The 25,651-nt window shown below is 56.7% G+C and overlaps 5 protein-coding genes across 5 annotated transcripts; 3 read left to right on the top strand and 2 right to left on the bottom strand.

Moving 5' to 3' along the window:
* Positions 1-1,247: 1,247 nt before the first annotated feature.
* DCS_04453 (uncharacterized protein) lies at positions 1,248-2,787 on the top strand (the record flags this gene model as incomplete). Its single annotated transcript, XM_040801763.1, has 5 exons — positions 1,248-1,439; positions 1,495-1,809; positions 1,872-2,013; positions 2,079-2,287; positions 2,356-2,787. The coding sequence occupies 5 exons, from the start codon at positions 1,248-1,250 to the stop codon at positions 2,785-2,787; spliced, it is 1,290 nt and encodes a 429-aa protein (XP_040656796.1).
* Positions 2,788-9,995: 7,208 nt separating this feature from the next.
* Positions 9,996-10,298, bottom strand: DCS_04452 (uncharacterized protein; the record flags this gene model as incomplete). Its single annotated transcript, XM_040801762.1, has 1 exon — positions 9,996-10,298. One exon carries the CDS (start codon positions 10,296-10,298, stop codon positions 9,996-9,998), a length of 303 nt encoding a protein of 100 aa, XP_040656795.1.
* A 405-nt stretch (positions 10,299-10,703) lies between these two features.
* On the top strand, positions 10,704-12,588 carry DCS_04451 (glycosyltransferase family 2; the record flags this gene model as incomplete). Its single annotated transcript, XM_040801761.1, has 4 exons — positions 10,704-10,822; positions 10,890-11,681; positions 11,885-12,179; positions 12,235-12,588. The coding sequence occupies 4 exons, from the start codon at positions 10,704-10,706 to the stop codon at positions 12,586-12,588; spliced, it is 1,560 nt and encodes a 519-aa protein (XP_040656794.1).
* Positions 12,589-18,719: 6,131 nt separating this feature from the next.
* Positions 18,720-19,988, bottom strand: DCS_04450 (uncharacterized protein; the record flags this gene model as incomplete). The annotated part of the gene is made up of 1 exon (XM_040801760.1): positions 18,720-19,988. The coding sequence occupies one exon, from the start codon at positions 19,986-19,988 to the stop codon at positions 18,720-18,722; it is 1,269 nt and encodes a 422-aa protein (XP_040656793.1).
* A 1,060-nt stretch (positions 19,989-21,048) lies between these two features.
* On the top strand, positions 21,049-22,617 carry DCS_04449 (GPI-anchored wall transfer protein 1; the record flags this gene model as incomplete). The annotated part of the gene is made up of 2 exons (XM_040801759.1): positions 21,049-21,150; positions 21,232-22,617. The coding sequence occupies 2 exons, from the start codon at positions 21,049-21,051 to the stop codon at positions 22,615-22,617; spliced, it is 1,488 nt and encodes a 495-aa protein (XP_040656792.1).
* Positions 22,618-25,651: the final 3,034 nt, after the last annotated feature.

Genomic DNA, 25,651 nt, shown 5'->3' with positions numbered 1-25,651 from the left:
CCAGCACCAGCGGATAACTCTGGAGAATGACGGTTCCCGACAGCCTTTTCGAACGCGGTGGCATGTCATTTGAGATGTTTTTTTCCCGCTCGGAAGTTCCCGCACCGGACGTACTGTACCTGTATGTTGTCCTTTCTGTACCTTCAGGTGTATGTAAGGTATGTATGCCCACTTTCGAGTACAGGTACTTACACTTGATTACAGTACTTACAAGAACGGAGTAATTGCTCTCCGTACATGTACTTGTACACCTGGTACTTACAAGTGCTGTAATTACTTATGTACACCTACTTACAGTAGTACAGTCTGTGTACAGCACATACTTACAGTACATGCCCGTCGTCTTCTTGCATGAACGCGCCGCCTCTAGCTTGTCGACGGCATCAATTTCCGTCTCCTTGACAGGCCGGAAAGCGGGGCGGCATTCGTCGACGGCCTTGCCCGACTCGGCTACCGGCCGGATCTTCAAACAGGGGCACTCCATGTCGCCGTACCACAAATCCCGGCAGACACAACCATGTCCTCCCTCGAAGCCGAATCAATACTGCCAAACACGCCAACTCCACGTCCGGCGGGGTCCGCTGGCAGCAGGATCCTCCTTCACTTATGCCAATGGCGAAGGGGAAGAAAAAAAAAAGAGGGTGGGTTTCCCCTCGAAGCTTGGGGAGTACCAGGATGAAAGGCTCTGGATCGCACATGGATTCGCCCAGCACCTTGCTTGCATCATCGACACCGGCGCACACTTGCCTCTCTTGTTCGTTTCCTTGATCCATTCCCCTCGGCCGCGACTCATGATGATGGGAAAACTCCCCTTCGGCCCGTCGATCGCTCAATTTGCTGTCCAGACGGGACCACACCCCGGGTGCTCGTAGACGTACTCTACTCGTACTTGCCTAGACGCCAGTTCAGACGTGGGAAAAATTGTTTATTTACACTTTTCCTCTGGCCGGCAGACAACCTGGTTGGCTATTCTCCTTTCCGAGTCGTGTTCGGGGTTGTACTATAGCCTCCCCACCACGATACGTATAAGTAGTACTCGCACATATAAGTGTGCTCCAACGAACGTCCTTGTGCGCAAAGGTGCTTGTCATACTGTACGGACGCGTGCGAGTTCGAGTGCCTCCATCGCTCATCGTCGTTCCTTGTCCGACTCTGCCGTTTCATCCCCCTCCTCGATCGGATTGTCATGTCCATTGAGTCGGCCACCCGTTAGCATCACAGGCAACGAATCTGACGAGACGCCCTTCATGTCCGACGGACCACCCCCTCCGTCCGAGGCCCAGCTGGCCGCCATCGATGCCTTCCACAAGTTCACCATTGAGCTCTGGACTCTCTTCTCCATTGCCCTCCTCGCCACCCTGCTCCGAACCTACGCCCGCGTCCGAGCCGTCGGCTTCAAGAACCTCAAGCCCGATGACTACCTCGCGTGGGTTGGTCAGGTTCGTCGGCCGCTTGCTCCCCCCCGCTCGGCCGCTGATGCTGAACCTCCTCCAGTCGCTCTACCTCTCGCTAGCCATCCTCGCCTACAGTATCGGACAAGTCGCGCACGGGCTCGCCAACAATGGCATGACGGATGAGCAGCGAGCAGCCTTGTCCCCCGATGACCCCGAATACCGCCTCCGGTCCGTTCGGCCCCCTCGCCTCGTCCCCGCCCGCCGTGGATCATTCCCTTGGAAAGCTTGGAAAGCTGACTTCTCCCCTCTCTCCAGTGTCATCGGTTCCAAGATCCAGGTCGCCGGCTGGACCAATTATTCCGCCCTGATTTGGTGCTACAAGGCCTCCATGCTGTGCTTCTTCATCCGGCTCACCGTACGGCCTCACCCTTCGAGCTCGTCGTCGTCGGGACCGACCGCTGACCATCGGGCGCGCAGGAAGGTCTCGGCCGACCGTACCGGATACGAGTCAACATCGGCTTCTTTCTCGTCATCACCACCTTTCTGGCCTCCATGCTGACCATCTTCGCCGCCTGCCAACCCTTCTCCAACTATTGGCAGATCAGCCCAGATCCCGGCAGTGAGCCTTCTCCGACCTCGAGTCCTCTCCACCTTCTACCCGACTGACCGACCTTTTCTCTGCAGACGTATGCCAGGCGGGCATCTCCAAGCCCATCATCTGGGTCTCCTTTGCCTCCAACGTCTCGACCGACTTGTATCTCATTTGCATTCCGTTGCCCATGCTTTGGCAGTCCAGCCTGAAGCTGCCCAAGAAGATTGCGTCGACCATCGTTCTCGGCGCCGGCATTTTCGTTCTCGTCTGCGCCATCCTCAAGAGCGTCTTCGTCCTGGTCGTGAGTCTTCCTCTGACCGTCGCTCCACGCGGGAGTCTCGGTCCAGGATCCCTTCTAACGAGTGGCAGGATACCGTCCACGGCGCGCAGTTGGCCGGTACTTGGGGCATGCGGGAGTCCTTTGTCGCCGTCATCACGACCAACCTTCCCATGATCTTCCCCCTCTTCAAGTCCTGGCTCAGCCCCATGTTTGGCAGCTCCTACTCGTCCAAGGCGTACCATCAAACACCGACCGGCTTCCGCACCATCGGCGGTGGCGGTGGCGAATCCCACAGCCGTGGCCATCGTGCGCCCGCCAAGTCGGACCCCATGACGAACATGAGTTTCGGTGACAGCGAGGAGCGGATCGTGGATGAAATTAAGTTGCACAATCTTCGAAACTATGAGGCCTCGGTAGAAACGCCTGCCGGCATCATGGTTTCGAAGCAGGTCGAGGTCACCCACGCGGATAAGGAGAGCCAGAACGGCGACAAGCACCCGCAGCCCATACGAGAGTGGTGATGGTGACCGAACTTTGGTTGCAGGAAGAGGCCCTCTCTTTGGAGGAATGAAATGAATGAAATGGACATGATCGTTCGGTATTCCGGAGTACATGACCGCCTCTCTGATTTTAATTATTTTTTTTTTAGTTTTTTTCCCGCATGGCCACCGGTGGCAGCGATGAGCAACTTGATGCAACTCGGGCGGGATAAAAGGTGATGCGGTACGCCGCTGGGTTTGTTGCTGCCCTTTCTAGTGGGATGCCGAGCCATGTCATCGATTGACTACATGAACATGATCAATCGATGCTATTTGGCCGGGGTCCGATAATTGAGCAACCTATGATAGCATATGTTTTAGTATGTTTTAATAAGCCATCCCCATTGCGTTTGGTTTCCTGCCCGAAGCAGTGGAAGCGGTAAATACTTTGCATGTACGTTGCATCACAACCTCGGGGCCGCGTTGCAACCGTAGCAATCCCGAACAGATAATCCGATCTACCATCGCAAACGGGATCAGCAACGTGTGCGATCGTTGGGAGATGATTCACTGGTGGCCAACCCTCTGCCTTCCGTATGCCCTCAGCCGCAAACAAGATGAGCTGGGCCGGTTGCGCCACAGTAAGTATTCTCCATTCGACGAAACTAATACTTACTTCCTTTCTGTCGACGTGAGATTGTAGACTGCACGAGAAGGACTCCGTATCATCGTAGAGCTACGTGCATGTGCTCGTTCTTGTCGCCAGCTAACTGCTCCATCCGGTTGACTGCATCATGCATCACCCTTTCTTTCCCAAGTCGTTGAGATACGCCGGCAATGCGTCCACGCTGGGCCATTGCGATATGAGTTGATCCGCAGCCCACTTTTGGGTCCGGATGGCATATTCAACGAGTCCAATGGGGGCTGAGGAGGAGCTTTGTGGGTGAAATGACTCCGTTCAAACGTTGGCCAGCTTGGGGAGCCGAAATGCGGCGAACCCAGGCAAAGTCTCCATTGGATACTTCTCAAAAGCGCTTCTTGCCTTGGTCGCCATGTCAGAGAAATTTATAGGCATCGGGGAGACTAGAAAAAAGAGTCGAATAAACAAAGAATGCACGAAGCCTTTGTATTTGCGTTGAAGGATCCATGGACGGCGGTTTTCAAACAAGTTATTGCCGCACTTCCAAGAGAACTGGTTAGTGGCCGCTTCGTTTCCCCTTGCTTGTTCTCCTACCATGTGTGATTTCCCCGTGCTGTCCGCTCTGTCCACCTACTTGTGCAAGCACTAATTATACAATACAACTACTTGAGTAGTTGGTACACCTACAGTACGGAGTACATGTCCATGAAGTTTGTCCTTTGTACGGAGTGCTGTTAGGGGTATGTGGAAGGTATCAGACAGCACCCTGGTCACGCGCCCCGCCGGAGTATTTTGGCGAGCTTGGCAGCTAATATCGTGTTTCTTCAGTTGGAGGGAGTACGAGTGCATGTACCCGGAAGCGTACTGGCCAACTCCGTATTCATAGGTACTCCGTAGGTGTGGGTGCATGAACTCCGTACTTGTAAGTTGCGAGCGAGCTGTCAAGCCCCCGGGGCTATGATGGGTCCAGCTTCAATGTAACGCCCTGTGCTCCATTGTGCCCTTTTCTCGTACGACACGGACGTGGTGACAATGTACTTACAACCAAGTACATGTAAGTGCTGCACGGAGTATTGAATGAGCAATCTTGAAAGCATGAGCACAAGTACACCTACCCGGCTGGCGGTGGTGCCACATGGTCTCGGTACTTTCGGCAAGGTCCACAGGTGTACTTGTAAGAAGGAAGCAAATCGTCGTGAGAGCCAGGCTCGGCTGGCACTCACACGGATTATCGTATCGATTCCGTGGCTGCACATCGACTAGGTAATATGCTTTCAAGCAGAACAGGTCGGTGCGTTTGTTCTCGGTCAGACGGGGGTCACGCAGCAGAACTGTCATCACAAAAACGTCAGGGACACATACCGATGGTCCTCTCGAAGTAGAGACATGGTTTCCCCCAGAACAAAGCCGGTGCATGCACCGCATGACCTTGTTGGCCCAGCGCAGGTCTACCGAGGCACGCAGGGGCGGTTGTCATGCCACCAGGAACTAAGCGGCCTGGTGCGCCTTCTGTCCGGAATTTTAACACAATGAACAAAGACCGGCGTCGCAGCCAAGTCGCATGGAAGGTCGTCCGGTCGGTCGGCCTTCGGTAGCGGCCAGGTGCTGTCTTGGGCACCATTGCTCAACCCATCCGAGACGCCAAGAGTGCAAGCGTAGGTGCAAGCGAGGTCACCCACGGTCAAGCGGACGCAACATGGTAACAATGGACTCTTGCCGTACAGTAAGTATGGAAATGTGTTTTGGCGGCGCTACATCCTCCCTTTTGCAAATAATGAAAATGCAAATGAAGACGAACTGGCCAAAGGTTTGGCATCTGCGGCCATTGCTTGGTAAGCAGCACAGGGCAGATGGATATTCATTCATGTACTCCGTACACCCACGTACAGTACAAGAAGGTGGTTCACACAAGTTCATGCACATACCAAAGTACTTGCACGCGTGTGTACTCCGTACATGGACATACTATGCGTGTCGAGGCCGAATTGGCTCGTGCCGGAACTATTGTTGCGCATGATAATGCGGGGCCCTGAAGTGACAGATCGTCGAGCGGCGTCGAACAGCATGGCCTCGGTCTGGCAAGGGAGACGTCCCGGGTAGGGGGGGGGGGGGGCATGAATATACCAGTTTGTGCTTCTACGTCGATTCTCACCCATGGTCATGAGAAGCGAGGACTATCGATGCAGTTAGCACATACGACACGAGGGCGAGGATTGCCGACTCAATGCCAAGGTGCCATCTTCCTGCAGCTCGCACGACGTTATTCCAATCTTCAGCTCGGCAACGCTTGATCTTGGGACCATGACGGCGAGACGGGAGTGTGGTCACGGCTTGTGAACATCCGGACGGGATTGCGGCCAGTGCTCGCGTAGATATACTAAACGCATGTACAATTCTGCTTGCAGGTGTATGCATGCAATCTGCCATCCGAAACCACATGCGTATCAATGCTGGTGGATGTTGGCATACGTGTGCCTGTACCCTATAGCAATGTTTTGCAGGCAAAAAGGCAGCCGCGTGTGAGATGTGATTCCATTCAAGCTTTGATGAAAGAGCAGCAACGCCGACGCGGCTCAGCTTTGCGTCAGGTCGATAGCGACGATGTACGACAAGTACGTACAGGATCCAATTCGCCGACGCGAGAGGGGCTTGCATCGTACGAGAAGTCGTGAAGGAATCCCCGACTTCAACCACGACGGCTTGTGTTGTGGGCGCGATCTGCTAGTTCCAGCGCCACGGTGCCACCCGAATGGCGAGCTGTCTCGACGTCCCTGGATTGTCACTCGGTCCAAGTGGATGGAGGGTGTGAGCGGGTGCGTGGGCGAGCGGCCCGCTGGTGGACCGTGAACGAGAACGGTCGGGTTTTCGGACAATTGGCTGGCGGTGGGGATGGCGATGTGAGAAGAAGTGAAAAGACGACACAGGTGCCGGCTGGTGGCTGCCCCGAGCAAGTACCTCGACGTGGAACTAACTAGTAATCAATGGTGCGAGACCATTGATGGCTCTGGACGGGCCGGGAAGGCGCGGGGCGTAAAATACCAGCTAATACAAAGAAAGCATCCTCCGTAAATGCTCCGACATGGGCCTTCTGGAAGGGAGGAAGGAAGGAACGAGCCAGGGTAGGGCAGCACACGCGCCTTTTGCTCTCGCCAAACCTCATGAATCATGACGGGTCATCAAGATGGTAAAGCTTTACTCGGAGGGTCCGCTCGCACATGGACCCTATTTTGCTTTCTGTACGGAGTAGGTGTACAGTACATGTTCCAGGAATGACGCTGCAATGCCTCCATCCTACTGTACAGTACACTGCAGGAGGAACACGTCTCATCGTCCTCGAGGCACCCCACGACCCAACGCCAAGCAACGGTGCAGGACAAGTACAGCCACAAGTCGGTGCAAAGACTTGCAGTACTTGCTCCGTACTCAGGGTGTGGAATCAGCTGCAACGCAACAGAGCAGCACGGAGCATCACCCTGCTTCCTCGGGGCCGCGCACTTTGATGCGGGCTAGAGCCCTTGCCTGCATCGGATGCTGCCCGCTTGCGTCGGAAACGTTTCTCTCGTGGGTCTTGCTGCGAGCGTCAGGTACGTCAGCACGTCAGTTGAACCCGAATCCAATCCCATTCGCTGCTGCCAACTGATGTCGAACCGTCAGCAGCGGCAGCGGCAGTGGCAGTGGCAGACGGGAATAGAGATGGCCGGCCACCCGAGCCCGAGTCCAATGTACCAACAATTCATCCATCGATCCATCCAAGCGAGATACCTGCCTGCATGCTCCCAACCATCGTGCTCTACGCGCTTGCACCGTACATGCACCCCGTACGCGCACGAACAAAAACCACCACCCAGGGACTAAGGTGACTGGCATCCGTGCCGAACGCTTCGCCGACAACTCGTACAAGGAATCGAACGATGAATGTCTGGACCAACCTGGAGGAAGCGCGGACAGGCCAGTGCAACGCAACTCCACCTCAGCCAACCTAACGCAGTTCAAGCAATGCATCCATGCTCCAAGGAACCTCTGCGAGTGATCGGGGCAGCCCGCCCCGGGCCATCTGTGCATGTACGCTCATCTTGGCTCCCGCCAACGGCCGCCCCCACACATCGGAAGAGGATTGCCAGCCAGTCCCTACGCAATCGGGCAGGTAGGTAATGAGATCAAGCACGAGCATGCGTGCTGGCACACGTACGTGGGAAGGTTGACCTGATCACGGTGGCATTTGGCGCGCGGCATGTGCTATGGCTTCGGAGACGGACCTCTTGCGCACCTGCCGTACGCACCAGCCAGTGGCACCACAGTCACTTTTCGTGGCATCCCTTGGCCAATTGTGAGTGCGGCATGGCCACGACCGTCAGGACCCGCCTCCCAATATTTGAGTGGCGTCGTCCTTGCGCATGTCCGAACGGTATGAAGACTCGTACTGGCTCGTTATTCTGCCGAACATGCAGACGGTTGGACGAGGAGTACTTACACCAGCGCTTCATTTTCACGTCTCTCGCCGTCGCTGCTAATGCAAGATCACAGCTGGGCAGAGACCATCCCCTCCCTCCATGTGCGTCCCGCAGACACCGAGGCGGCCATGCACATGTCGCGGCAACGGCAACGCAATAGCATATTGCCTCGAGAGGGCGATGCGATGAGCATGCAACACTCCGTGTCGCGTGGGCAACGGGGAAACGTTCATCTGCCGTTAGCCGACTAATTCGCTCACCTGAGCCCGGTTCAGCCAGCCCATGGCTTGTCGGTGAACGGCTGGAGCCTCAACTGTCGGCCGATGGGACTGCGAGCCGACGTATGCACATACGCCACCGGGACATCCAAGCCGACGCATCTTCCATTTACCATGAACCTACATGAAAGTCAATACGTGCTGTACATGCATAGTGCATGGTATTGCCAGGTTTCCGGGCTGGTGAAACGACAAACAGCGATGGCATCGGGGCTAGAAGCCGGTTCTGGGGGCGAGCTGGTCACGATGCGCTAGCCCGCTCGACGTTCTTTTACGGACATGGTGCGACTCTTGCAGCGCTGCCAAGCCTCGACCTGTTGGATGCATATGCTGTCTGGCAGAGCGATGCACACGCAAGACCACGGACAGAGGTTGGGCGCCTCCCACAGGCGGAGGGGACAGAATTCGGCGTTGCAGCAGCGCCTCTCAATGACGCACCAAGTGACCATCGCCTGGACCGGCCGTCGAACGGCGGAACCAAAGACTTTGCCGGCTGCGATACACCGGGCGGCCGAGTGACGGACACGATTCTGATTGAAAATAGACTTTGCGTTTGCCCTTGCCCTTTGCCGGTCGTTTGTTGAGCTTGGCCCGTCTGCCTCTCGCGCATCTCTCAAATGCGACTGCCATTTGCCGCCTTTCACCCATGGACTCGTGGCCTAGGACGAGGCTCAAGCTGGCAGCGGAAGTGGCGGCGCGCGTCGGTCGATGGCATGGAGTGTCCTTGAAGAAAGTGGAATTACATCCGATGAAGCAAAGGAGCGCTCGCATTCTGAGTGTTGTCCTTTGACGAAATCTCGTTGCGGGACCTCTCCATGTGGGACGTGGTGCGTGCAAATGCAAACAATGCATTAATACAATACGGACCATCTCTGCCGAGTACGGGGACGAGCGAGCACGAGAGCTCACCCAAGGGCGTCCAAAGGCACCGTCCTTTGATGCAGATGAACTGAACGCAGATGTAGTCGTGCATCGGTGCAGATGGATACATACCAAGGCTACTTGGTGCGTATAGTGCTCTCGTCCAAGTCACATTCTACCAAGGACGACTGTGAATGGACGTGCTCGTGCTCCGTCCTACCAGCTTCTTGTACATTTCAGAGTACTTGACTTTGGTGTAAATAAGTACTTGTAAGGAGTACGGAGTACGGACGGAGCATTTGTGCTGTATCATGGTAGGGAGCAAGTAAGTACACCTGCGCGCAAATACACCTACTTACCTAGTACTTACACACAAGTGCACCTACGCGAAAGAACTTGCACCTACTTACTGTACATGTACTGTAGGTGCAACATGTACGGAGTACATGCGAACAAGTAAGTACTGTAAGTAGTACGGAGCTCGGAGCGTACTGTAAGTTAGTACTAGGTACGCAGGAGTGCTCCGTACGCGCCCCCCTCCCCCTTTCTTCCCCCAGGCGCCATATTAATACGCCATCTCCGCCGCCCCAACTTCTCCACTCGAGGCCCTGGTCGATTAGTGGTGCCTCCTAATAATACTCCCACACCCTCGCTCGACCTCCCACACATGCAACTAACGTGGAGCTTACTGTTGTACGTTAGTAGCTTGGCCGTAGTTCGCACTGAGCACGCACCGAGCATGCAGAGTACCGTACCTTCTCGAAGGTATGCATGCCTCGTGTTTGCTGGACCCTGGGGTCCCCTTGCTCATAGACATTATTACATGTACTCTGTACTGACATGGACATGGCATGGCATGGCATGGCATGGCATGGCTGCTTTGAGCCACGAAAAGATGACGCCGTTCTCGCAACCTATATGTATCTACGCCGGGCCCTTCCCCAGCTTCCTCTCGTCCTGCCATGCCCGCGGTACCGCAACAACTCTCCTGTATATTACCTACCTACACACGTTGGCCGGTCATGTGTTGAGTCTCTCGTTCTCCTCACGGCCGCCTCCTCTCTCCGACCAGCTCTCGACCTGCCACCGCCGCCGCCCCCTCCCCCTCCCGCCGTCCTGCTCAAGCAGTCCCGCTCCTGCTCGGCCCGTCCTCGTCCGCGATTCATAGGCACTTATACGGCGTTTGGTGGGGGTCAGGTTCACGGCCATTGCGGTGTCTCTTGGCCGCGGCAGGGCATCTGCGTTTCTCGGCCGGCCGTCCGCCTGCTTGTCCGTCCGGCTCTCTCGCTTGTCTGCCTGGCTTAATCTCATCTCGGCCGGCATTTCGTCTTGTAATACTACCGGAAGACGGCGGTATCTGTCGTCGGCCTTTCCATTTCCACCGGTTGCTCAGCTACGGTGCAGGCGCCACTCGAGCCGGTTCCTTGTGAAACAGATGGGATTCTCTCTTGTTCTGTTCTGGTGGTTGCGCATACTCAGAGCTCGCTCGTCTCGGGTGGGCGTGGAAACCGGAGTAATAGCTCGCGCCTTGACGCTTGTGCATTCGTCCTGTTCAAGCCCGTTGCATCGAGCAGCCGACTTTCCCTTATAAAACAAAATTGACCACGGCCGACACTCGTTTGCATTCGTCAGTCTCCTGCCTCCAGCCTCGCTCCTTCGCGCCTTTCGTTCATCACTTCTGCCAAGAGGGGCAGCGGCGACCAGGCCAAACCGTCCCGGCAAGCACACATGGACGAATTGGCCCGAAACCTGGCAGGTATCGGTGCATCGATCCTCCTACACCTTGTTCCGTCCCCCACGCTTTGGCGGTCGACCTCCTTTTGGGCTTTCATCTTCTGGGGCGTATGGTGGGTGTCCCGCGACAACGATCCCCCCCCCCAATCCGTCGCCGAACGACGCCGCTAATTCGGCCAGGATTCATCGCTATCTTCGTCTGCTCGTCCACTGCGTGAGCCACTGGACCTACAAGTCCAAGCCCATCCCGGCCAAGGCGTCGTTCACGAACGAAGACGTCACCGTGGTCATACCCACGATTCACCATGCTTTCGAGGAGCTTCGACCGTCCCTCCTGAGCATCCTGGCTTGCCGTCCAGCGGAGCTAATCCTCGTCACGACGCACGGCAAGCGCGAGAGCCTCGAGAGCGTTGTCAATTCGCTGGCGTTCCCCAACGTTCGCGTCATGCACACGCATATCGCGAACAAGAGACTTCAGGTCTGCGAGGCGCTCCCCGAGGTCAAGACGTCCATCACCATCATGGCCGACGACGACGTGACGTGGCCGTCTACGATGCTGCCCTGGATTCTTGCCCCCTTTGAGGACCCAAAGATCGGAGGCGTGGGAACGTCCCAGCGAGTCAAGCGGGAGCGGAACGCCTCGTGGACGGCCAGGATGTGGAATTGGCTCGGTGCAGCGTACATTGAGCGTCGAAACTTTGAGATCTCGGCCACGCACAACATTGACGGCGGCACCTCGTGCATGTCGGGCCGCACCGGCGCCTACCGGTCCGAGATACTGTCAAGTCACGAGTTCCTCGAAGGCTTCAAGAACGAGAAGTGGCGGAGATGGATTCTGAACGCCGACGACGACAACTTCGTCACTCGCTGGCTCGTCGGTCACCAGTGGAAGACGTGGATACAGTACAACCCGGAATGCGAGCTCGAGACGACGCTGGAGAACGGGCACAAGTTCCTCTACCAGTGCACGAGGTGGGCTCGGAGCAACTGGAGGAGCAATTGGACCAGCTTGGTTCGCGAGAGACACGTCTGGACGTAAGCAATCGATCCCTTCCCCCCCCCCCCCCTGCCGTCCTACCCCCTGCTCCCCCTGCCCCCCTGCGCCATATGCCATGCCCCCCCCCTGTTCCGAGCGAGGGAGGAAGAGGAGACGGCTGACAGCGATGGTCCCGCAGCCAGCAACCGTGGTGCGTGTACGCCCTGCACATCGCGACCTTCACCTCCCTGACCTTTGCCGTCGACCCGCTGCTGCTTGCCTCGTGCTGGTGGGCGACTGGGGAGTGGAGTTATGGGAATCGCCAGTACGCGTTCTGGAGCCAGTTCATGTTCATGTTTGGATTCACCAAGGTCGTGAAGCTCTTGGGTCTATTCCGCCGACACCCAATCGACGTCGTCTTCCTTCCCGCCTCGATCATTTTTGGATATCTGCATGGGCTTATCAAGCTGTACGCCCTCATGACGCTTAACATGGTACGTTGGGAAACATCCCCCCCCCTCCACCGTCCCCCACCCCGCCCCGCCTTAGCCTTGCCATGCGGGTACGCCTTCTCGTGCGTGGAACAGGTCGCTGACGGTCGCGAAGACGTCCTGGGGCAGCCGCGCCGATGCCGATGCCGATGACGACCAGCGCCTGGCACCGGCCCCCGCGCAGTCCATGGTCCTCAAGACTCCGCCAGGTTCCACCTCGCTCATCCTCTACAACGTCCGTCAGAAGGTACGACCGATGTCTGGCTGGACCGGCGACGCCGGCAACAAGCGGGAAGGGAAGACGGTCTGGGCGGCGTACGAGTCGGAAACGCCGCACAGAGCTCTGCGTCCATCCTTGCCGCTCCTGGAGATGCAGGAGGCTATCGGTCGCACGGCCGCAGCGGCCCATTGACCAAGGCGCAAGACAAGACATGGACGGCACCCCAAGCGGGTGCCTTGCGGCTGGATTGCCGGCATGTTTGATGGCCAAGGAACAACAGAGGACATTGAGCGACCCGAAGCGCGGCCCTGTTCCTGGATTCGCCAGGATTGTATTCGGATCGAGAGCGAGGCACAACAGAACTCTGCCTCGAACCTTCTTTCTGTTTCTCACCCTCTCATTTTTTGGGGTTTTTTTTTCTGGGTGGTGGGGTGTCCCTCCGCGGGACCCTGCTCGCTTTCTCACTGTCAGTCGCATGCACATGAATGACGAACGGTCACAGGGTGGCGCCGTTTGGCCGCCGACCAAGGCGTTTAAGAGGCGCGTGGAGAGGAGTGGTTTTGTATTTCTGCGACGGACAAAAAGGACTCACGGCCGCACAGCAGCTGGACTCCTGGCAATGGAAGCCCGGACCTAATGTTTTTTTTACTCTCATCTGCTAATGGACGTGCTCGGTCTGGGTCGAGCGATGACCTTGGGGGCTCTGGCCGAAGGGGCGTGGAAGCGACGACGCTGTCTCAGACTGGGCACAATTGCATTTTCGGTCAATGGTTTGGCGGCATGGACGGGAAAAGGCTCTGGCATGTAGCGAAAAGTGTGAGTGACGACAATCGGAAATGGAACGATGGCTGGGCTCATGGGCACCCTGGCCGCAACATGTACATTGCCCAAAGGATGATAGATCGAGCAGGGAGCATAGAGCTGAAGAGTTGCTTGGTATTGGTGAAGACTGTGCCCACCATCTGCTCCTGTGCCAAAGTTGCTAGCAGCGCGCAAGCGATATGACATGTCTGGGAAGGGGGGGCTTCGTTGCAGTGGCAGCCAAGGCTCGATGCCGTGAGTGCGTTGCACAAGATGTCGGGCTCGGGGCAAGAGGCCCAATGAGAGATGCGGTGCATGGGTAGAGGTGTACGGATCGCATGTACGTCCGGGTCGGGGCACGACACGGCGAGCTGGTTGACAGTCGCCATGGCTGGCTGGGTCAGAAAGGGCTATTGCTTGCTATTTGCCGAGAGGAAATCATGCTGTGTCGGCATGCCCCCCCCCCTTTCCACCCCTCCTCGTGTCCCATCGGTGCGACGTTTTCTGTACAATGTAATCTGTACTCGGTCGTTTGTTGATTCTTGTCGTGTGTTCGTTTTTGTACTCCCGTTCCTGCTGCTAGCGACGAGTAGGTTAGCACATATTCTTAATGTATTGAATTACTGCATGGGGTTGCCGTCTTGGCGAGGGAGGGAGGGGAGCGTCGCTAAAAGGGGGTTTATTTAGGAGGGTCGGTCGCATGTCTGAAAATAGCAAAACGAGAGCATGTGCCCATTCGCGTACGGAGCACGGAGTACTCGATGCGGATACGGCGAGCGAGCATTCTTGGAGTGTGCTTCAATTTCCATCCCATTTCTGCAGCCTTGCATCCAAGGACGAAAGGGGGAAGGACGGGTGAGAGGAGCATGGGGGGGGGACGCTGGCCGGGCATGTCGTCCGTGCAAGAGTTTGCCAGGCTTGATGCACGTTGGACATTGTAGTTGTATTCGGTGAGGTGCGGTACGTACTGGCACTAAATTGTTATTGGCAGGTCCATGTTCCAGTGAGCTCATAGCGGGGTGGGTAAGTGTCGGAGCAGAATGGAACTAAATATCGCCATCATGGGCGGGTTGCCTGCCTGGGACAACAGGCGGGCAGCCCACTGCCCACTTCCCGTTCCCTCCCGCTACAGGCCAACGGCTGCTCCAAGGGGGGGAGTGGTACCAACTGCCAGCAGCCATCATGTCTCGCAGCCTGTACTTAGGTGCCTATGAATTACTACTAGGTAGTAAGTACTCCGTACACAAGCATGCATCAATACGTCTCGCGCCTTCAGCACTCTGCACCGTAAACGTACCTATACAGTAATAGTTGATACTACTGTATTTGCATGAACTGGTACAGTATATGCATACTGTACTAGGTATGCAGTACAGTTAATTACCGTGTACCAAGCGTACGCCCGCCTATTCACTCCACAACTGCGGCAACAATTCTCCGTCGAAGCCGCGTTGCAACCAATGGCCGTACGCGCGCTCGTCGCCTGTCTCGACATGTGCTGGTGCAGATGCGATACAGAGACAGGCGGGGGCGAGGTCGGCGGCAGGCATCCTGCACTTCCGCGGCAACTGGCAGACAGTATCCACATGGGCAGCGAACGGGATCGCTTCCACTCACACGAGTACGTGCAAGTACATACTTGTACAGCATGCATGCGCAAGGAAAGTAGGAGATCAGTGCATGCATGCCTGCATGCCCTCTGAAGCACAGCGGCTGAGCCTGCCTGGTGAAACAGTGGAAGGTTGTTGATATATCCGTATCGATGGACTTTTCCATCCTCTCTGCCGTATACTCTCTGCCATATACATTCGTAACAAGCACGGTACTGGGTTTTTTGTCTATCGGCGATTTGGAGAAGACGAGGATAGGGTGCGACGACGGGGGTTGCTCGGCCTGTACTTGTACGTACGCACAGGTGGTGAATCCAATAGATACGCAGACTTTAGTGAGGTCGTTGGCCAACCAAAGCCACCCTTCCGTCGACCCATCCCCTCTCCCTCTCGGGCTCTCTTCTCTCCATCAGATGACAGGCAACAGATGAGTGCAGAAAAGGGCACGAACACCACACCAGAGCGTACTTATGCAGCACAGTACATGTGCACGAGTTAAGAAATGGCCATGACGAAATGAAGCGGCCCCATCAAGGATGATCCATGGACGTTGGGAGGCGGGAGGACGGCGGCGACGAAATCGGTTGGCCACGGCATGTCGAACGGGAGGCGGGGAACCCGATGGGACAGCAGCCGGTTTGCGAGGAATTCACGACGGATATCATCTGCTTGTACACGTAAGCGGTCGCACGTGTGTGTGTCTGTGTACTTGCGCGGACGCCGAGTGCCTAAATATATCGCTGCAGCCGACGGCCATGGGGACGTCACGGCTCTGCTGATGCGACAAAGAGGCAATGCAGACTTGTCTTGCTGCACTCACACGCGAGCAGCTAGCTCGACTTGCACATGTTCATGCATCGACTCGTACTGCAGTACACCTAGGAGGTTCAGGTGTCCGTGTCGGTATCTGCATCGTGGCTGAATATTTCTGTATTTTTATACATGTCTGCACATGTCTGCACATGGTTGTACATGGTTGTACATGTCTCAACGCAGCATCCAAATATGTAGGTAAAATACTCCGCACAGTACTCCGTACGTACCGTCATCATTTCACCGAGGCCAAGGTGGCACGTAAGCCGAGACAATGAAAGGGCAGAGGGCGAGGAGAATAGAGAGGAGAGACATGCCCTCGGCACTGCCAATGGTCGACCAGCCGCCTTCGACCTTATTCCCGCTCCCCAAAGTCGTACGAGCAGGGACGAGAGGAGGTATTCTGTCCGGCTTAGTAGTTGGACCCTGCCGTGGACATGACGGGCAAGCCGACGCATAAGGGCGGGAGCGTTCGGGACGAAGCGTCAAAAGGAAAATTCCCTCCACCGATGCAAATGACGAGGCAAGGCGCACGACGCATGCACGACACAAGACACGGACAAGACACAAGTGCAAGCCCTCGGCCGGAGAAGTCCGATTTCGAGCGGCGTCATCGACCCGACGTGGCGGGGATGGAAAACGCCCACGACCGAGAGAGGGTGCGAGGCGAGATCAGGAAAATGAAGTTCACAAACCAGAAGACAGCTCTGGACGTCGGCAAGGCCTGGGGCCTAGAGGAAGGAGAGGCCATCTTGGACTCAGCATCTTCTCGTGGGCGGCTACGTGGAGTGAAGGAAGGTACGAATGAGAGCGACTGAGCGACCGAGCAGGCGCGTCCGAGTAGGTGCGGCGGCTGTGGCAGCTGCGACTCACCGTCCATCCCCGCTGCGACTTTCCACTTTGACGTTGGGCCTCTCTCCTCTCTCGAACTTGTACCAATATAAGTATACCGTGCACGCACGAGAAATACGTGCTAGTAAGAGGCGCATTGTACGTTGTGTCCTTGTACTGTGCAAGTACTGTACTGCACGCGTGGAGGTGCAACTGCGTACCCTATCTGTAAGTACTCGCATGTACTCCGTACTTGCAGTATGCTGTATGTAAGTACTCCGTATGTACTCCGTAAGTAGGTGTTGCATCGCAAGTAGTCCAATCCAACCCCCCCCCCCCTCCCCTTTCCCACCTCACCCCTCTCTCCCTCCCCAGGCCACATTTGCTTTTTCTCGCGTCGGGATTGTGAGACAGACGTCCCGGCCCCGGTTGAGTCGAAGCTTGTATAAGCATACGTGCGGAGTACTGTACTTTGGTGTCCATTGCGGCTAACATCTGCCACTCCCAGTATCGTGCATGCGCACCTCCAAGATTGAATCATAGGGGACTCCGTACTATATGATGTCAAACGATATGGGCCAGGAAACACGAATCTCGACCAACCGATGTTGCAGAACGCACTCGTCGACCTCGGCAGAAAGCTGCCGTGTCGGACCGGCCCCCATTGGAGAGTAACATGAATGTGCCCGTTGCTCCTGCGGAGTGGAGAGGGAGCAGCATCAGCTTCTGCTTCAACATCATCATAGTCCTCGTCGACTTCTCGCCCGTGGAGAGTCGGCCGAGTGACGTAGGAGGGCTTCCATCGGCCTTCGGCGGTCGGCGCATGGCGTTGTGCTTGGATGCGTCATGTGAAAACCCTGCCATCATGACGCACGAGTGCCGCTGCAGCCGCAGTGGGTGAGACATGCAATTTGCAATACCTCGCGCGCACCAACGTCCACCCACGTCCGTCCGCGTCCTTCCATCACCAGCTCCGGCGCCGGATGCCGATGCATCTCCCGCATCTCCCAGCGCCACTGCCTCGAGAACCAGGGTGCTTGTCGCAGCTGCGACCGGTGCCTCCGAGAGGGAGAAGGAATACTTGTTCGAGAAGCCGACCGAGGAACCTCGAAAATAGGTAAAGCAAAAAGACGGCCGCCGTCATGGTACGGCTGCTACGCGAACTTTTCTCTGGGCCGTCGCGGGCGAGGCTGAGATTGTCGTTTACGCTTTCGTGGCCCCAACCAACTGAACGGACACACATCATGTCCACCAGTCCGTCCACCAGTCCGCCCGCTTGTCCGTCCACCTGGTCGTCCAGCCGTCCACTTGGCTTCTGCAAGTCCATCCATCGCCGTCCACCCGTCGGTCGCCTATTCTCATTTTTTCTTTCTTTTTTTTTCGCCTCAAAGCCGTCCACTTGGCAGAGGAGCTGCCAACATGCATGCACCATAGATCTGCCGTGCGGCCGTCCGCCGGTTCTAGAAGGCCTCTACACTTCCCCTCAACCTCAGGTGGCGACGCAGGGATGTCCATCAGCAACCCCCCCCCCCCCCCCCGGGCCACGCCTCCGTCATGGGTCGCGCCTCTAACGGCGGCTGAATGCCATGGTGCATCGTGGCGCGAATAGTGGTGTGGTCCCTTGTCTTCTGCCCGCCGGTTCTGTAGCTCTATCGAATGGGGGAAATGCGAGGAAGGGGAAGAGAAGAGGGGCAGATGCCGAGAGTGGTCCAGGGGGCGTGTGTGCATGTGCGCGCGCGTCATCTTGGGCTTTATTCACATGCCGGCGAAAATGGAGGCACCTGACGACGACGACCTGAAGTCCAATGATGGCACCGGAGCATCCTGGTTGTCTGCGTTGCACCTCTACTGCGCCAGAGCTCCCCCAATGGCGCGAGATATGACATTTGCTGAGACCGTCCCCGCAGGCTCGTAACGGTGTCAAGGTGGCATTAGGCACGGGCGTTGATGCGAGAACCTACACATATATGCGAATGAATGCATCCCCATGATGCATCTGGCACTTTCGACAACCACCACATGTGGCGTGCATTGTCCGCAGGACATGCACCCTATCGAATCATATTCGATGCCCAAGAGCTGGCCAGCATAGCTGGCTTTGGTCAACATCGATTACGCCCTTCATCCTCAAGCCGTCCGTTTCACGTCAATAGGGAAAGGAAAGGAAGGGAGTAATATGATTGTGCATGGCATAATAACGGCTCCTCATAACCGCAATGAGCCCGGTGAGCTTCCCTCGCAGCTGCATCGACGTTTGCTGGCACTTATTTACACCTTCCCACCAAGGTACACTATATTGCCTTTCACCCGCTCCGTCAGCAACGACGACTCGCCCGTGTACACGTACGCGACCGTCTCCATCCATGCTTTCGGGTGCGGCATCGGTAGGTCAATCCTATCCCCACGCCGAACCTGGTTGGACATCATGATGGCAGCGAGTGCTGGCAGGTTGGCCCGGGCGTACCGAACATCTGTCGTCGTTAGCTCGGACGGATCTGGGGGCTGAGCATGGTACGCACGAATCGGCATGGCAAGTGGCCCGCCATGCTGCCTCTCAGACGCCGTCGCCAGCGCAGTCACCGAGCCCCTGTGCCGAGCGCCCGAGCGGCGAAACCCTGGGGACGGGAGGGGTGATTGGGGCGAAAGGGGTGAGCGATGCGATGGGGACAACGGCCTCCCCTGCGAGACGACCGATAGCAATGTGCTGCGGTCAAAGTTGGGTGATCGCAGCGGCGACAGCGGCGCCGGGATCGTCGCACGGAGCGTCTGCAGGTCAAACTCTCTGCTGAGGCCGACGGGCGCCCGGTCCTTGGAATGAATCACGGCCCGGACAAAGAGTCGTTCTCCGGCCTCCACCGGCGAGCTTCCCTCCCGCTCCAGCCCACTTCGGCCGCTGCTGATGAGGGACGACCGTCGGAGCTCGAGCGGCACGACGAGCACGTCCGCCTGGCCCATGTTGCCAAGCTCTAGAAAGCCTCGTCGCCAAAGGAGCTCGCGGTATCGCTGGAAACCAAGGTTTCGGTCGTCCGCTGTGACGGCGGGGAGTGACTGTCTGCGCTCCGGGTCCGTCGCCATCTGGTGCCCTCCGACGCCGTACCCACCCACACCAGCGGTTCGCGGCACCGTCGGACCGTCTCCTTCGACACTCCTTGGCGGCTGGTCGTGAAAGAGCAGCGTCTCGATACGCGGCAGGGACAGACCCGACTTTGCTGAATCGGCTGTCAGAGGTGCTGAGCAATACCCATGTTGGTCTTTGTCCTCCCTCTCCCCCCTGGTGGAAATCAGCCGCGCTTTCATGCCTGCCACTCGAGCAGGGCTTCCCGCCGGTGCGCCCGCTGCCAACCCCCTGTCATGCTGTCCGACATTTTCACTGTCCAAAGTCGATGCTTGCACGGTTCGAGGAGACAGCGGCGAAGCTGATCGAAGCTTGTACTCTCGAGCGACGGGGGTCCTGAGCAGCGATGTCGTCATCGGAAAGACACCGGTATAGATGGGCTCAATCTTGGGACGAGCCCTCGTTCGCCTTGTTCGTGGCATGTCGGGCATCCGTGTTGATCAAAGAGATGACGAGATTGTGCGCGTCTTTGTACCCGTACTCCTATCGCGCGCACAGAGTGGGATGGCACAAAAACTGACAGCAACGGTAACGGGTGACAAGTCGTGAAAGGTCGCCCAACCTTTCGTTCCGGGTCCGATCATGATATAAAGGCTTTCTGGGAAACCAAACAAAGCCATCGAAGGTGCTGCGGTGCTAGACTCGGTGCTTGCGATTCATATCTTTTCACGTCTTTCAGTACGCCCGAGGCCGAGGCATCCAGTATGTGATACGGCCCAGGCAAGGTCCATCAATGGCCACCCTGGAGCTTGGACCGTTCTGAATTCAAAGCATCGTAGCCACCTGAAGATAGCGCGGAGACTAGCGATATTGTCCGGCTTGCAATTTTCTCACTCTCTTCCAATACTCGTTGATGGGAAACAAAGCAGAGGGCGCCACGACGCGACGGTTGATGCCTGACGTCGAGAAGCTCAAAGGAACGAGGCGGGGCCGGTGACGTTGCGTCACGCGTTGATTACCATTGCATCGGGGGCCAACGAGGTGGTTCTTTTTTTTTTTTTTTTTGCCAACCAAAAAGACATGTCCATACTGTTGGCCGCTGCCGAAGGAGGCCAACTGGTATGAGGCGTTGTGAGAAGGGCAAAGGCAATCACGCAGGAGCCGATGTTGGCAGAGAATCCATGGGAGTCCCTGTAATTCCGGGCTAACATACAGAGTACGCTGTAAATTACAAGTTTACTGTACAGTGTGCCGTATTATTAGTGCCGGACTGGAAAGGTGTAGTCATATTATTACTGACTTGCAGCAACAAAAGACATGATGGGCCCCACGTGACGAGAGTCGGCGACGAAATGGCAACGTCTTGCCTCCAGCTGCTCCAGCCCTTATTTGGCCTCCAGCTGATATGCAAGACCGGTCAACCACCAACGATCGAGTGCTATTTTTTCAACTTTAATCCGACTCGTCGCTCTCATGTCTTGACCTCACTCTCCTCTGCCGGTCTGAGAGAAGCCATCTGCTTCTCCCGTCCCGTCCCCCGGAATGTCTAATTCAACAAGCTACAAGCAGAGAAAGGAGGACTTTGTGTCCAACCATTCCGGCAGCTCCGTCGCCGACATCAACTATGTGACGTCCGTTGCGCCGGTCAGTGGTCCCGCTCTCGATGCCGCCGATGCAAAGGCAAGCCCGCAACGGCAACGACTGACGCGTTTCTTCTACTCTTAGGTGGCCATGCTGCTATGGTCCGTCCTGCAAGCTCGCCAGTCCTTCTTCAAGCCCAGCTCCGCCCTCGGCCTCGTCGTTGACTACGGCCTCAACGTCTGCGCCATCCTCCTCTCCATGACGCTCTACTCGAAAACGCCGATGCTGCTGGATATTTTCCTCCTGGCCCCGATCGCGCTGGTGTACATGATACCGCTAAGCACGGGCGCTCGACGAAAAAAGCTCAAGGTTCCGCCGTCGGCAGACGCCAAGGACGCCGGCAAGCAGCTCGACGCGCTGCCGATGAAACCGTTCCTGACGACATACCGAGGCTGCATGATGGTTTCCACGGTCGTCGCCATTCTCGCCGTCGACTTCCGCCTGTTTCCCCGGCGCTTCGCCAAGGTCGAAACCTGGGGCACCTCGCTGATGGACCTCGGCGTCGGCTCCTTCGTCTTCGCCGGCGGCGTCGTCGCGGCACGCCCTGTGCTGAAAGAGAGGCTCTCCGGTCATTCCGTGCCTCTCCTCCGACGTCTGCTCCGCTCGACCCGCCACTCGATCCCCCTCTTCGTCCTCGGCCTCATCCGTCTCCTGAGCGTCAAAGGCCTCGACTACGCCGAGCACGTCACCGAGTACGGGGTCCACTGGAATTTCTTCTTCACCCTCGGCCTCCTCCCTCCTTTCGTCGCTGCCTGCCAGGCGGCGACGAAGGTGATTCCCTCGTTCGCCGCCCTCGCGCTCCTCGTCGCCGGCCTCTACCAGCTTGTGCTCGACAACACGGAGTTGAAGGCGTTCATCATCTCGGCGCCCAGGACGGACCTGGTATCGATGAACAGGGAGGGACTCTTTAGCTTCATCGGATACCTGGCCATCTTTCTCGCCGGCCAGCATCTCGGCATGATGCTCATTCCACGCAACATCAACGCGAGAAACACGACGAACCCGGGCGCGCAGCGGAAGACGCTCCTCGTGACCGTTGCCGCCTGGGCCGCCGCCTGGACGGGCATGTACTGGCTCTCCACGAGCTACTCCATTGGCATCAACCTCAACGTCTCTCGGCGGTTGGCGAATATGCCCTACGTCCTATGGGTCGCGGCCTTTAACACGGTCCAGATTCTGGCCTTTTGCTGCATAGACACCTTGTTCTTTCCCTCGTTCCATCACGCGACGGATGCCAAGTCGGAGAGGGAAGCCTACGACGGCGCCACCAGCCGCGTCCTCCGGGCCTTTAACCGCAACGGCCTCTTCATATTTCTCCTGGCCAACCTCATGACAGGCCTGGTCAACATGACGGTTCACACCCTCGACGCGACGCCCTTGTTGGCGGTCGGAATCCTGCTGGCCTACACGGCGACGTTGACGGGCGTCGCTCTCGCGTTGGATCATCTAGATGTGTCGATAAAACTCTGACGGGCACCACGACGGCAAGCCGGTTCGACGTGACGGCCAATGATGAGGCTGCGACGCATGGGAAACAGGCATGGCGTGTGGATGACGAAGCGCCCTTCGGACGCACGCAACTACGACGGATGGTTCCGGCAACCATCTGGACGTGGGCGACTTGTCCGTTCCTTGGGCATGGAGTCGATGATGACCTCACATCAGGGCTGTCGGGGGAGACGACGATTCTCCCAAAAAAATGTTATGCTGTAGATCCGACTCGGAGCCATTCCTACATCTCCACAGTGCCCTTCCCGCTGATCTAGCAAGACTTTTGCATACATGTAATTCCATACGGGTAGTGATGGCGGTAGGCAACAACGTGGCTAGCTGTCTCATCTCCGCACGTCATGTTCATGCATATGGACGATGGCGCGAACCCGGCCGCCGGCTCCACCACGAACACTATTACTTGTGCAGGTGGATACGGAGTACAAGTGCTTGCATTAGGTGCCGGTGCAAGTAGGTATTGCTTGTAATAAGAGCAAGCCCGTCCGGTGACTGAACGTGTGTGCTGCATCGTGCGCAGCATCGTGCGCTGTATTTGCACAGTACGACTTGCACGACGATGCCTGCTCGTACATGCACGGTGGCATTGGTACAAGTTGAAAGAAGCACCACAGCACTACCTACTCTACCTACTCCGGAGTCTATCTACTACGGAGTCTACCTACCACGGAGTGCGTGCAATGAACCTAGTGCACTGGTCAAGTGCAGTACGAAAGGAGCCATACTGATGTCAAGGTCCTCCATACAAATCTGCAATTCATTTACCGACGCAATACACCATCAAACAGTGCATGCAAACTTGGCAGATGCACAGTAGTGGCATGGTGCCAGTACGGAGTGCTGTGGTGCGTGAAAGACGGGGATTTTGAGGTTTGGCCGACGAGACATGCACCGCCCACACGCCACCACTCGCGTTCAACACCACCACCCACACCATCGCTCAAGAAAGGAAAGGTCCGTCCGTCCGTCGTCTCGTAGGTGATTGCGAATGTCACGACGAAATGAGGCCAAGAGATTCCACCATGACAAGCTCGACTCGGTCTTTGCTGCATTGATCGAAGCGTGTCATCGCCTTGCGAACCTTGGCCGCTACCCAGGGCGGCGCGCAGGAAAAAATGCACGAATGTAACGGTACGGGCAAGGGAACCGAGGGCTTATTGTTCGACGATGTGGCCCTCTCGGTACCTCGTGCTAGTAATTACTCGTGCCATTGTTTTTCTTCTTTTTCCTTTGTTACTTGCCGTCCATGCCATTGTGGCGCGCGAGTCTTTGTGGCACGCATGTAATTACTTGTGCAGCAAGTACATGTAGGTACATGTAGGTGCACTGCCATGTACTCGGTACAGTACTTTGTGCTCGTACTTACTGGTACTCCATCGATACAATGTACTCCGAACGGAGTACTCCGTACTCGGCACACATCTTACAACTACAGCAAGTACATGCACATGCAGCAGCCGAATACTCGGTACCTCGAGGGAGAACGACGGCTAGTGATGCTCCGTACTCCGCACTTACTTACAAGTAAGTATCTATTTGTAGGCGTACAAGTACTCCGTGCCTGCAGGTACTCTGCTTGTACTGCAGGTGGGAGAAGGAGGTGGAAATTATTGTCCAGCCGGGCCTAGCGGCAGATCGGTCTCACATGTAGAAGCGTTGTCTCGAGACGAACGAATAGAGGAGCATCGGCTAGCGGCGACCCAAATGCAGTACTTGAAGCAGTGTACGGAGTATGTAGAGGCCCCCCTCAATGCATGCACGTGCACCATTGCATCGCACCGATCGTTGCAAAGCGGTTGCAGCGGCCGGCCGACCAAGGGCATTCCCCGAGACGAACGGTGGAGGCCGTCCACGGAGCGACGGGTGCTCTGGACGGCCACTCCGGCTGCCCATGCACGCACTGCAGTGGCTGCCATGCGAGGTGCCGAGCGAGCTCGATGCAACGGACGAGGAATACTTGTAGGTGCCTCGTCTCGATGCGGTGTACTCCGGAATGAAGCAGAGCCTTGTTACCTGCACCCCATGCACTTGTACGAGCGTCCGGTAGAACCCTTGCGGCAGAACACACTCGCTGCGTGAAGTGAGTACTTGCACACGGTTAAGGGGTTAATCACTTTATCGCTCTAGTGCCGTGTCCCTGATTTTGAGACATTGACTCGATAGTAGGCTGGCCGTCTCGATAGCCGACCATGGACGTTCGAGGCAACAACCAAGGCAAGGCGTTTGTTGGGCAGGTCGGACGATCTACATGTTGCATTTGGGAGGAGAACAAACGAAGCAAAATACGGGTCACCAATCCGTTTCGCCGACAGGGGGCCCCGGGGGCTCAGCGGGCAGGAGACTGGAGCGTCGTCCGTTTCCGCGCATGCATCGGTGCAAGTACTGCAAGGGCCCTGCGCGGAGTAGGGATCATGAATGCAAATTGACGATCCGCTTTCAATGAAGGAAGCCGGCGATGGCATTTGTGGGAAGCCGCCGCCAGAGGCACGGACGCCGATCCCCTTGTTCATTCATCCGCTCACCGTGCCTGTTGAATCAACGGCCAGCAGTACAAGTACATGAACAAGGCGAAGTCAAAATAGCGCATAACACACGCAAGGCCAACGACGCGGTGCGAACTAGTACACCGTCACGACACATTGCCGTTCAGTCGGTCCGCACACTCCCGGTGCATGCATGCATTCGACGGGCCAATATCAATCGCAATCTCCATGACTAGACGCAATGGAACGACGATGCCGAGTCTGTTGGCGGCTGGGGGGCCGATACGTGTGGAGCAGAGATGGCGGCCATTGGCTGCGGCACATGTTCTTGCCGCAGCACAGTTCGTCCATGCGCAACAGGCACTTTGCACTTGAGTACTACTAGGTACCTGGTACGGAGTCATTGGGTAAGCTACCTACCTAAGGTACTAACCTACCTAGTACGCAGTGCACCATAGAACAGTGCTCCGTACTCCGTACTTGTACCTACAATGCTCTGAATCTGCACGGAG

Source organism: Drechmeria coniospora, chromosome 02 (assembly GCF_001625195.1).
Source record: "Drechmeria coniospora strain ARSEF 6962 chromosome 02, whole genome shotgun sequence".
Classification (NCBI taxonomy): domain Eukaryota; kingdom Fungi; phylum Ascomycota; class Sordariomycetes; order Hypocreales; family Ophiocordycipitaceae; genus Drechmeria; species Drechmeria coniospora.
The sequence above is the reverse complement of the archived record's forward strand: the minus strand, read 5'-3'. Positions and strand labels throughout refer to the sequence as shown.